Below are 13021 nucleotides of genomic sequence, written 5' to 3' on the forward strand. Positions count from 1 at the left end.
CATTCGGGTCAATATATTTTTAATACATTGTCATATTATAATTAAATATATTTTTAATCTTTATAGTTTGCATTACATTTTATATCTGTTTAAGTTCAAGTAAGGCAACTAGCTGAAATAATGTGTTTGTGTGTGTGTGTGTGTGTGTATATATATATATATATAAGAAATGATTTTATTTGTTAATATTTATTCCAAGTAATAAAATGCTTTTTTTTTATGGCTTTATAGTAAGCTATAAAACTGAAAAGCACTGGAAAAGTTTGCAGTACTTAATATTTTGAAGTAAAATAAGTTTAAATGAGCATTAATATACAGTATGTACTAATAAATTTAATAATAATTGGGCTGTCATGCAATTAATGTTAATCAAATTATATTCTAATCTAAATTCACATTAATATTTGCTGGGGAAAAACAACCAAACCCAAAAAAAAAATTCTCTCTCCTCTCAACCAAACCTTGCTTGTGACAAAACATTTCAATTTATTAATTTGGTATTTAATAATAATAAATATATTTTATATATATATATATTCACTTTAACAAATACTGTATTTGAAAACGTTTTTAAAATGATTTTGCTTTAATATTAAAAAGGTTTATCGTTTGTTTTTCTTCGCCGTTTTCTATTTTTTTACAATGTAAAGTTGTACTTACACATGTTTTCGTTTCGATATTTAGAGCTGAATTTCACTCAGAATATTTCAGCTCGTCAATATGTAAATACACAGATGCTAAATAATACAAAACTTCAAACAACTTTCCAGAGTTTTACTGAGATTGAAGCAGAGCAAGAAACAGGTTTTACTTCACAGAAAATCACACCTCTGCGTCGTTGAATCAGCGTAAATGTTAAGAGCGATCAGAGTTGTGAAGGGTTCAGGAATCAGCTTTATAATGTTTGTGGAGCAGCAGCATGAGTCCATCTGAAGGGTTTCTGCGCTGAAGCACTTGACGATCTACTCGTCTGTCTTGGCCTCCATCTCCTCGGCGTCGTCGTCTCCGTCCACCTCTGCGTTCTCTCGCTCCAGACGCTCGAGCTGACGCTGCAGCTCTGTCTCGTCTGTGTCCGTCACCACTTTAGGCTGAAGACAAACAGAGCAAAACACTTCAATAGGCTTGTATACTGCATTGCATTCTTGTGTGGTTTTTTCTCTACTTACTATAGTACTGCACTTTGCTTTTATTTTAATAGATTTAAGAAAAATATATAGTGTAAGAAAGTATTGCTTCACAGAGTGTTCAATGCATCTGAAAGAATTAAAAAATATAGCATCAATTAGTACCATGTATATAATTTTAATCCATTTTTAAATTATTATTATTGTTATTTAAATCTATATTTATCTGTTTTATTTTATTAATATTTATTATTAATTTTATGCATGTATATACAGTCAAAACAAAAATTATTCAGACGCCATATATTATTTTTGATGCATTTTTTATTGGTGGGTGCAGGACACTATTGTTAATTTATATTAAATTAATATAAATTTGTAATTTAAATTACACCCAAAAATTCTTCATATAGTGCACTACCAGTAAGATTATTACCAAAAATTATTCAGACACTTTGACCTGATCATGTTTTGATCAGTGTTTTCCTTAAACTTGGTTCAGATGCAGGTGTGAAACCCCCTGATTTACTGTATATTGTAAATAATATCATGTATATTGCATGATCAGAAACCTGCATGCATATTTTAATCTATTTTCCTCAAGCAGGTGTTTGCACGTGTTTGTTCTTTAAAGAGTGAGTATATTCCATGCTATTTAGGAAATGTATGTAGCTGTGAAGTGTCTGACCTCCATCTGGACATTGAAGACTCCTCGCTTCTCCTCGATGCGCTCCTTGATGGCGGTCATGGCCTGGTGGAGCACCGACAGACCCTCGGTGCGCTCCAGTGTGGTGGTGGTCATGACGTACCGCGGTGGTGCTATCAGGTTGATCTGAAAGGAAATCATGGCATCATTTTAAATCTCAGAATCTGCTAGAACTGGATGTAAAGGAAGTGGATCTCACCTTGATTGGCATGACCTCTGTGGAGCAGTTAAGCCCCGCCCTCAGCGCGTCTTTGACAGCATCAATGCCTTCATATCCATAACACGCCACCTCAATATCTGTCAAAGACACAGAGCAAACATGAACACACATGAAGATACTACATATCTGTTCGTTTTTTTGAACTTTACTCATTTGAATCAAATGTCTTTTTTTTTACACTATCAAAAGCTCTGCTTCGTAGAGCGTTCGAAGGATCTGAGAGATTTTTATAAAGGGTGATTTTTCTACTAAATATATTTTTATATATAAACACGACAGTTGAAAATTGTGGTATTCAAAAAATAATATTGTGAAACACTTTAACATGAAAGTTCTAAAAATATGTATCAATGTTGAAAACAGTTCTTTTATTTTCAGGGTTCATTTTTGTTTCTCATTTGAGCAATTCCTTGATTAATAATTTTATTCATTTAAAATTCTGTTTTTTACTGACTTGTACTTGCTGTATTTGCTCACTGTATTTGCATTTGAAAACATTTAAAAATTCCAGAGAATATTTGAAAAGAGAAGTATATACACACTCTTGTTGTGGTTGTGGATTACAGACTGGAAACAAAAAATATTTAAACAAATTTTTTTATTAATTTGCTAATAAATCATAAAAAGTACTAATATAATAAATATTATTATTAATAAAAAAATATATTTTACTCCACATAAAAATAATTTTAAAAAGTTTTAAACTAATTACAATATTTAATAATGACTTTGCACGGGAATTTTCTGCATCAGATTTGTATGAAGTACCCGCTCTGATTTTGACGGCCTGTGGCGTGAGGCGTCTGTTGATGTTGTCGATGAGCACATCCCTCTCCTCCTCCGTCAGATCCAAACCGTCCAGGATGGCGGGATCGCTGGAAACAAAACCAGAGGAAATAACATTTTCATCTTCAATTAAGACTCTGGATTTGTTTTCAGTGCTGGAACCAGAGATACAAACAGATAAAGACGGGAAAAAAGGAGAGAACACTGCACGAAAAATTAATCTTTGAGCATTCTAATCATTTTGGGAGTCGTTGAGCAAGTAAGGTAAAATTAAATGCATATTATAATTCAATGAAAGTGTTTTTATGATCTTGCATACATGTTAACCTGTTATTAAGGACTCCCAAAACCTAAATATGAGCTGTTCATTACCCATAATAGGGGCACTTTAAAGATATTTGTTTTACATGCTCATTTTAGTTACTTTACGGTATTTAAAAATATATTTTTATTAGCTTATATGTCCAAAACTGTCTTTTCTCACACACATCTGGTCAGCTACCCTTGTAGGGACTCTCCACAGACGTAATGGTTTTTATACCGTACCTACACCTAAACCTATCCCTTACAGGAGACTTTCTGCATTTTTACTTTCAGTCAGTCTGTATGATTTTTAAGATTTTGTACCCATGAGGACATCAAATTAGGTCCCTACCATGACCCGGAGTCCCCATTAATCTGTGTGTATTCAGGTTTAAGTCCATACCAGGATATATAAACATAAACACACACACACACAAAACTAGAGGTCGACCGATATTGGATTTTGCTGATACCGATAGCTAGGTTGGACTACACTGGTTGATACCGATTAATTAACCGATAATTTTTAAAATGGATACTGAACAAAACTAAAATAGTTCATTTACAAAAAAAAAATACTAATAGTAGTAGTAGTAATAATAATAACAGTAATAGTAATAAATGTTGAAATTACCACACTCTAATAGGGCCCTATGAAATCGGTTTAATTTTTTCCTAAATTCTATTTGATTTTTTTCCAAATTCCGTTATTACATTTTTTGGATTCAGTTTTTTCCATTTTAATTTTTCTCCACTCCTTTTTACTAGTTAAATTAAAGTTTATTCATCATAAAGCAAGTCTAATTAATTAAAATCAATAAACTGATACATTTTCACATCATTTTAATAAAAGTTTAACAAAAATTACATGATTAGGGCCCTATGAAATGTTTTATTTTATCTCAACATTTTTTATTGTTACCAAATTCTGTTTTAGCATGTCTAATTATTTGTACGCATTAAAACAACTTAATTTATTATTTTTTCTTAAAGAAGCCTAATGATTTTTTCCCTTCAAAAATTATGTGTGTATTTACATTTTTATTGTTAGCAAATCAAGGCATGAAACATTCATTTTATGTGTCTTTTAATTACGGAAAATTAAGCAAACTTTTTTTTTTTGGCAAACAAAGGTATTTACTATTAAAATTAAAACATGGAAGAAATTATGTGTGATTATTCCTTAAAAAATAACGTTTGTTTCGTTTTAGTAGTAGTAGTAGGCTACTGAAAAATAGACTTCAAAACAAGACTTTTATTTTGACGGGTTACTGTGAATATCTTTACAATCCTGTGCATGTGATATGATGCTTTTGCTCAAATCAAACGGTCAGATGCTCATGAAGTGACTCTCAGTGCAGTTCTGGAGATGTTCTTCATGTGTTTCCGTCCTCATTTAGTGAGACGACAGACGCTGAAATCACCACGAGCGTCACGCGCTAAACTATGAATTCTGTTTTTATAAACGGATTTTGCGATTTATGAATGGATTGTTCCAACAATCAACTATCGGTGCCGATTAATCGGCAAAACCGATACATCGGTCGACCTGTACACAAAACTAGCATCTATTTGCAGCATTTTACAAATTCAAAATTAAATGTATATTTCAATAAAGTGCTTTGCAGGCTATTAAAGACATTCTCGGCAGATTACACAGCAATGCTGGCAAAAAATGCAAAATGTTTGCCCTCTCTTTCTTCACCATTCCCACATCTCAGACCTCAAATACATCAGATATGACCCTTTTTAGACATAGTTTTTAAAGTAAATGGTATTTCAAATAAAAACTCTCTCATTGGATCTAAGAAAATCTCATAGGTGACCTATTTTGATCTTAAACAAGTGAGCAGTCACTTGAGAGTTGATGAGCGTGCATCTATGCTGGACACTCACGACACGGCCTGTTTGAAGACATCGTAGGCGCCATAACCGGGTTTCTTGTATTTCTCGTCAAACACCCAAGCGGTTCGCTGGAACAAACTCTCCAGCTGTTCGTCTTTAGTGTACTCCAACACTTCAGCCACATGCCGTAAAATACTGTACACCTGCGGCACAACGACCACAACATCACACCACAAGAACATGACCTCATACCTCCGATTTCAAGATGCATACTCACCGTTTTAGATTTAGTGAATTTATCCTCACACTTGATGGCTTCTTCCGGAGACACTCTTCTCTTGGACAAATCAATGTATCCTGGAGAAGAAAAGCATGATTTTTCAATGCTAGTGTATGTGTGGATTGTTTTTGAAGTTTGTTGTTATTGGTAACAGTTTGAAGTGCTCTGATTGATTTAAGTGCTTGGTTAAATGTAAGTAACTGGAGATTGGAGAAGTGATGTCTGATTGTGACTCTCTCACCCTTCTCTTTGTCCACTCTGATGACCACCACACACTCGTTGCGTCCGATGCGGATGAGTTTGTTGATGGAGCGGATGCGTCTGCGGGACAGTTCGCTCAGCAGGATCATGCCCTCGATGTTGTTGTACTCCAGCAGACTCACATACGCACCCATCTCAGCGATAGAGCGGACGTTCACCATCACCACGTCCTCCACCTCGGGGAAGCGGTGCTGATAAAACCTACAGCTGAGGCCCGGCATCTCTACACAACACAATACAGGCACAACATCATTCCCACGCTTTTATCTGAGGTGCTTACATTTATTTTCTGTATTGCCTTGCAAAAAAAAAAGAATAATAATTATATATATATATATATATATATTTTTTTTTTTTTTTTTTTTTTTTTTTTGCAAAATATTTTTATTGATTTAATTTACATCTATAAAAAAAAGTTTTTTTTTTAATTTGAGGTTTTTTGAAATTTACTTTTTTTTTATGTGACTTTGAAGACAAAAGCTTACTAAAAATATTAAAAATGAGGCCATATCAAAACAATGCAGGTGATAACTAGCAATTCTTTATTGACAAGACTAACTAACAGATCTGACGTCTGGTTTTTTTTTTTTTGTCCTATTAGATGCATTGTCAAATGCTTTTCTATCTCTTCGATGCCACACAAACCCAAATATGATCATTCTGATGTGAGGGACCCCATTCTAAAATTGTAAAGGCAGCTATATATTTTCATTCATAAAAAACAATTTATACTGTAAAAAATACATTTATATTCTAAATATGACTTGGAAAATATTTAGTTTGTATTGTTATTTTTTTTCAAGAATTAAAAAAATATATATATATTTGATATTTATATGTGTATATATATATATATATAACAAACAACTAAAACTAACAAAACACATAACAAATATACTAAATCATAACTAATATATAAATACAAAAATAAAAACTGATTTAAAATAATAATAAAAAATTAAATAACACTGCTCAAAATAGTACAGTAATGTGCATTATTTAATTTCAATCTATTTATTTCATTTATAATTTAGATGTTATACATTAGTATTTTAATCAGTTGTATTATTTGCATTTTTAAAATGTGATTATTTTCAACTCAAATGTTATTTGTCAGTGTAATTTGATTATTTATTTTAATTTTATGTCTATTTAGTGATGTATTTATTTTCCCCCACAGTTTCTGTATATCTATATACTGTGTTGTATTATTATTAGATTTCTTTTATATCTTGTATATTGCGTAAAGTGTTATTTTATGATTAATGTTGCACTGTCCGCATACATTACACAATGTTTATATATTAATATTAAAGTATACTATCTATGTATTGATCTATCTGTGCACGTGCACAGTGCGCGAGCATCCAGCACATGCCGTTTAACAGCAGCCATTAAAACCATCATATCATCTAAAAAACGAGCTCAACATGAGCCAAACTTTCACGGAAGAAAAAGTAACTCAATCCCACCTGACAGGTGTCACAATCGGCTCACTTTAAACCCTTTAAATCTCTAGAAACGGACGTTTTCTGCGAGCGTTAGTTGCCCATTGATCCTGCGATCCGAGAAAGAATGAAGCCAGAAGCGATCAGCGAACACAACAGGCATGCTGCGTCAACACGACCGCTGTCAACCACACTTCAAAATAAAAGTCACTTGTGCATATTTTTAGGAGATTACAGATTATATATATATATATATATATATATATATATATATATATATATATATATATATATATATATATATATATATATATATATATATAGTGCTGTCAAACGATTAATTGAAATATTTTTATTAGTGCTGTCAAATGATTAATCGTGATTAATCACATCAAAAATAAAAGTTTTTGTTTACATAATATATGTGTGTACACTGTGTATATTTATTATGTTATGTTTATGTATTACATATATTTATATATAATATAAACATTTAAATGTATATACATGTAAATATTTCACAAATATATACTGCATGTGTGTGTATTTATATATAAATAATAAATATACACAGTACACATACATATACTTTTATTTTGGATGCGATTAATCGCGATTAATCATTTGACAGGACTAATAAAAAATACTTTATTCTTTAGAGAATACGCTTACTGGGGTTTCGTTTTTTTTTTTTTTTTTTGTAAAAAATAATCTTATAACCTCCGATAGCACACGGATGCACTGCTAGCATACTACACAGCGTCAAAAAGGTCTTCAAGCCTCCAATGCAACACCAACCAAAATAAATAAAATGACAGTGTAAATTATTTTTAGGGAAACAAAACAAATTGCTTTACTGTTGAGCGTTATTTTGAAATGTGAATACCGCTACGTGCGAATACACGCAAGGAAGTGACGCAACCAATCTCTGCGTTCAGGAGGAATCACATGACCTCCACTCAGCTGATCAAATCCTGCGTCTTATAGCTAGGGTCACAGCGATGCTATTATAGTCATTTAATCGTGATATTACATAAACTGACACTATATTTAGACTATTGATTTGTCGATTTCAACAGAAAAGCGTCTCAGTAGTTTGATACAGTGTTTCAATAAAGAAGAAAGATGTCCGGAAAAGATCGGATCGACATTTTTCCCTCGAGAATGTGAGTATCACGATTCATAACGCATTTATTATTCTCAAACGTGTATGAAAACAAGCATTTAAATTTGTTATAATCATATTTTAGCAGTTTTTGGTTTTAGAAAGCAGTTACGATCAACTAAGATGACAATGAAAGCGATGCAGTCGTGCATCCATAGGCTTTATGACAGAAATAAAGAGTAATAATTAATAAAATATCTCTAATATTTGTATATATTGTGTTTATTTATTTATTTAATATATACGATGTATTCTGTATAAATGTTGGATTTTATGTTTTACACGCATATCATGTGGTCAATATATTATTACGCAGATACATTTCTGTCTGTAGATTAATAAATATATAACTCGATACGATGGATGACAATATTAAATTCATATAAATCAGGTGAAAACAAAATCTTGCAGTCATTTTAAGTGGACTCAGAAGAGGAAGTGATCTTATTCACAGTCATGTGAGCCCTTCAGTCTACTGACCAGTAATACACAGTAATAAATATAGTGGTTTTAACCTATAATTAATAATCACATTAGAATAATAAAATAAATGCTCAAATACAATATGCATATTCAAGAAGTATGACCAGAAATCTATCCACAAGTATTCATAAATTACCATTATTACTCAAGGCCTGTATATATTGCTGTTTTGGTTATTCTGGATTATTGTGTGTTGCATCAGGGCTCAGACCATCATGAAAGCTCGACTGAAAGGAGCTCAAACTGGCCGGAGTCTGCTGAAGAAGAAAGCTGATGCTCTGTCCATGCGATTTCGGCAGATTCTTCGAAAAATCATCGAGGTATAACATCACACCTATGCTTTTATCTCAGACGTTTACATGCTGACTTTATTTTTATTCCTTTTAATTTTTTCTTTTTAACAATGATGTGACTTTGAATCTTTCAGACTAAGACTCTGATGGGAGAGGTGATGAGAGAAGCCGCCTTTTCCTTAGCTGAGGCCAAATTTGCAGCTGGTGACTTCAGGTAGGTAAAAATAAGATTGTTTTTTTTCGTAGTCATGATGCATCAGATCTCACTGAATGTGTTTGAATTGTGTCCCGTCAGTGCTACGGTCATTCAGAATGTGAACAAGGCCCAGGTGAAGGTCAGAGCCAAAAAGGACAATGTTGCAGGTTCGCTAGCTAAATGATTTTTAGTAACAACAGATCTGGCAGATTTCTTCTGTGATTGCTCTCCTCATTGTGTTTGTTCTCAGGAGTCACTCTGCCGGTGTTTGAGCATTACCAGGAGGGAGGAGACAGTAAGAATCCTGTTCTCTTCAATAGTTCAGCCAAAAATGAATATTTACTCTCCCTTAAGCCTCAGATTTAGAGAAATGCAGCAGTGTCTCATCAATGGATGCTCTGCAGTGAATGGGTGCCGTCAGAATGAGAGTCCAAACAACTGATAAAAACAACACAAGTAATCCACTCCAGTACATCATTTAATGTCTAATCAGGTGAATAACTGCGTGTTTGCTATTATTAATGCATTTTCTGGCTAAAATATAAGTCTGTAATCTATGATAATGCTTCCATCTCTTGTCATCTCTCACATCAAAATCCACCCACATATTTCTTTAGAGCTGTTTTGGCTTGTAAGCTTGTATCTCTCTCTCTCTTGATTCAGACCAGACTATGTTTTCACTGGAGGAAGTGTTATTGTAGATTAAAGACTCGTATTTTAGCTGGAAGCAACGGTTTGAAGAGAAAGCCATCTTAAAGATGGATTTGTTTCTTACAAACACACAGCTTTTGTCTTCACAAGACATTAACAGATGGACTGGAGTGGTGTTAATTATTGTGATGTTTTAATCCGCAGTTATTCACCTGATTAGACATTAAATGATGTACTGGAGTGGATTACTTGTGTTGTTTTTATCAGTTGTTTGGACTCTCATTCTGACGGCACCCATTCACTGCAGAGCATCCATTGATGAAACACTGCCACATTTCTCCAAATCTGATGAAGAAACAAACTCATCTTCATCTTGGATGGCCTGAGAGTGATAGCAAATACCTTCGAAAAGGCATAATACTGAAGATCCTTTGAAGACATCATCATTGCAGATGTATTTTTTCTTCTCTGCAGGTTATGAGCTCACTGGTCTGGCCCGAGGTGGAGAGCAGCTGTCTCGACTCAAGAGGAACTACGCCAAAGCAGTCGAGCTTCTTGTGGAGCTGGCCTCACTGCAGGTAAGAATATTTGTATCCATATCTGTTTTTTGATGTAGAACGTGTTTAATCAATGTCTTATGTGGTTCACTCACATCCAGACCTCTTTTGTGACGCTGGACGAGGCCATCAAGGTCACCAACCGCCGTGTGAACGCCATCGAGCACGGTGAGATCTCACAGCCTCCTCTCAAGACAACCAAAGCTTCAGGCACTATAACATAACGCTCTTATGTTTCTCCTCTCAGTGATTATTCCCAGGATTGAGCGCACGCTCACGTACATCATCACTGAGCTGGATGAGCGGGAGCGAGAGGAGTTCTACAGGTGAGACCACATCATGTGACGATACGGTTTCACACATTTATTGCTTGGGCTATATCACATTCACATATTCACATTTAGCAGACGCTTTTATCCAAAGCGACTTACAAATGAGGACAATGGAAGCAATCAAAAACAACAATAACTATAATGCTATAACAAGTCTCAGTTAGCTTAAATGCAGTACTCATCAGTGTTATTTTAATATCGAGATACTACTGTAGTTTACATTTTGTTTTCATTTGAATTGCAATCAAAGTTTGGTGTGTTTTTGACATTTTTAATTAATTAATTTAAATAAAATGTTTTATTTAAGTTATTTTAGTATTTAAACTAAATGAACGTAAGAAATATTGCCTTGTCAACAAAGTTTATTTTATTGTGTTTAATTTAACGTTTATTTTATTTCAAGTAACTGAATGATTTTTATGGTTTTGATCTACTTTTAGTAAACTGTGATTAACCCTGATCTATATATGAAATTGGTTTAAATAGCAAACAAAATCAATATGTATTAGAGGTTGCTGATACAATAATCATTTGTTAAAAAAATTATAATAACCAGATTATTGTACTGATACCAGTAAAATCTGTATATTAAACATGTTAAGTAATGTTCTTATTCGTTCCTTGATAAACGATCCCAAAATGCACCAGGACTCTTATTTTGAAAGGTATTTGTCTTAATACTTCCAGCTGCTCTTTCAGAATAATGTGTACTGTAACAACTATCTGCAACATATCAATAGATAAAATTCCTAATATATCCTAAGTAATCACTTGTCATAAATGCATGTTAATGAATGCGTTTTGACTTGGAAAGACAAAGCATTCAAATGTAATTAATACAAAAATAAAAAAATTAATTATATATATATAATATATATAATATTATTATTTATTATTATAAGTTATCACATTAGGTAGCATTGTGATTCCTGTTTTTCTATCCCCAAATTTAAGACCTTTTAAAATGATCATTAAGACTTTCGTTACACCATTTTCAAAGATTTTTATAACCTTACATTTAAAGTGCCCCTATTATGGGTAACAGAACTTCATATGTTGGTTTTTGGAATCCCCAACAACAAGATGACATGCATGCAAGATGAAAAAAAACAAAAACACTTTCATTGTCTTATAATATGCATATATGTTTTACCTTACTTGCTCAAAGACTCCCAAATGATTCGCTCAAGATTCATTTTTTTTTTTGCAGTATGTTTCAATTCAATTAGAGCTGTGTTAAAAATGCATGAAAGCTATTTTTTTAAATCCATAATAGGGGCACTTTAATGAAACATAAGGCTTTTTAAGCACCCACGGTGACCCTGAGACATTTTAGCAGTTCAAGTGAAATATGAATATGATATTTATATTACCATTATATAAATGAATGGAATATATATTAATACAGTCCAAAATAAGAGATTCAGAACATCCACCAACCCCAGATCTTCCCGTTTTCCCGTCGCAGGCTCAAGAAGATCCAGGAGAAGAAGAAGCAGCACCGTGAGAGGACGGAGAAGGAGATCGCGCAGCGTTTGGCGGCGCTGGGGCCGATCGCAGAGCCCACGAACATGCTGAACGAAGAGGCCGACGAGGACCTGCTGTTCGAATGAACCGCCTCTTATTTATTATTCTTTGTGTCTTTGAGGCCGAGCTTTACATCTTGTTTTGTTTGTGTGTTGGTGCCGTGTCACATTTCTTGTTTAGGATGAATAGAACATGTATCCAAGTCGCTGTAAAAATGTGTGGGCTGATCATCTGAATCCGAAAACTGCAAGGATTTTAATGTTTGAACACAAAGGAAAACCTTTAAAATGGTTCAGATGAACTCAAATGATAATTCCACGCTCTCGTCTTATTGCATGCGTGTTAAACCGGCGTAACCTTCTCCGTGAGCTAGTATGTGATACCTGAGAATATTCTGTGATGTACTGTACTTCTCTTTGAGTTTTTGCTGAAACAGTTCAGCCCAGATTCTTCCACATGTTTGTTCTCAGTGCAAAGGTGTACTCGAAATTCACAGGAAATGAAATCTAATTTCAGTAAATGTTGAAAATGGTCATTTGCTGTCGATTTATTTTTTTTGTGATGTACACTGTTGAAGTGCTCCTTTCAGTGTTTCACATTATAGACTTAAAATGGGTTGCAAATGCATGTTGATTATAAAATTTTCAAAGCAGCGGAAGGTTTTGAAAGATTGTTTCTGCCACATAATTAAAACATAAAATTGTGACATTTTTCTTGAATTGTGATATGTAAACTCAAAATATGGAGATTTCGGCAATTGTGAGAAAAAAAGTCAAAAATGTGGAATTTAAAAAATAAACTAAAAATAATTGTAAGTGGCAGAAACAAAAAAACTCAATTTTGA

At 33.3% G+C, this 13021-nt stretch overlaps 2 protein-coding genes across 2 annotated transcripts; one reads left to right on the forward strand and one right to left on the reverse strand.

The window, feature by feature from the left end:
• Nucleotides 1–760: 760 nt before the first annotated feature.
• On the reverse strand, nt 761–7156 carry LOC132106406 (eukaryotic translation initiation factor 2 subunit 1-like). The gene is made up of 8 exons (XM_059512058.1): nt 6998–7156; nt 5506–5748; nt 5262–5341; nt 5036–5187; nt 2819–2925; nt 2030–2127; nt 1813–1956; nt 761–1088 (listed from the first exon to the last, which is right to left on the reverse strand). Exons 2-8 carry the CDS (start codon nt 5744–5746, stop codon nt 963–965), a joined length of 948 nt encoding a protein of 315 aa, XP_059368041.1. The 5' UTR covers nt 5747–5748; nt 6998–7156; the 3' UTR covers nt 761–962.
• Nucleotides 7157–7904: 748 nt separating this feature from the next.
• Nucleotides 7905–12712, forward strand: LOC132106407 (V-type proton ATPase subunit D). The gene is made up of 9 exons (XM_059512059.1): nt 7905–8139; nt 8824–8941; nt 9049–9128; nt 9210–9277; nt 9361–9405; nt 10236–10339; nt 10420–10486; nt 10566–10644; nt 12119–12712. Exons 1-9 carry the CDS (start codon nt 8099–8101, stop codon nt 12261–12263), a joined length of 747 nt encoding a protein of 248 aa, XP_059368042.1. The 5' UTR covers nt 7905–8098; the 3' UTR covers nt 12264–12712.
• Nucleotides 12713–13021: the final 309 nt, after the last annotated feature.

Source organism: Carassius carassius, chromosome 27, assembly GCF_963082965.1.
Source record: "Carassius carassius chromosome 27, fCarCar2.1, whole genome shotgun sequence".
NCBI classification, from domain to species: domain Eukaryota; kingdom Metazoa; phylum Chordata; class Actinopteri; order Cypriniformes; family Cyprinidae; genus Carassius; species Carassius carassius.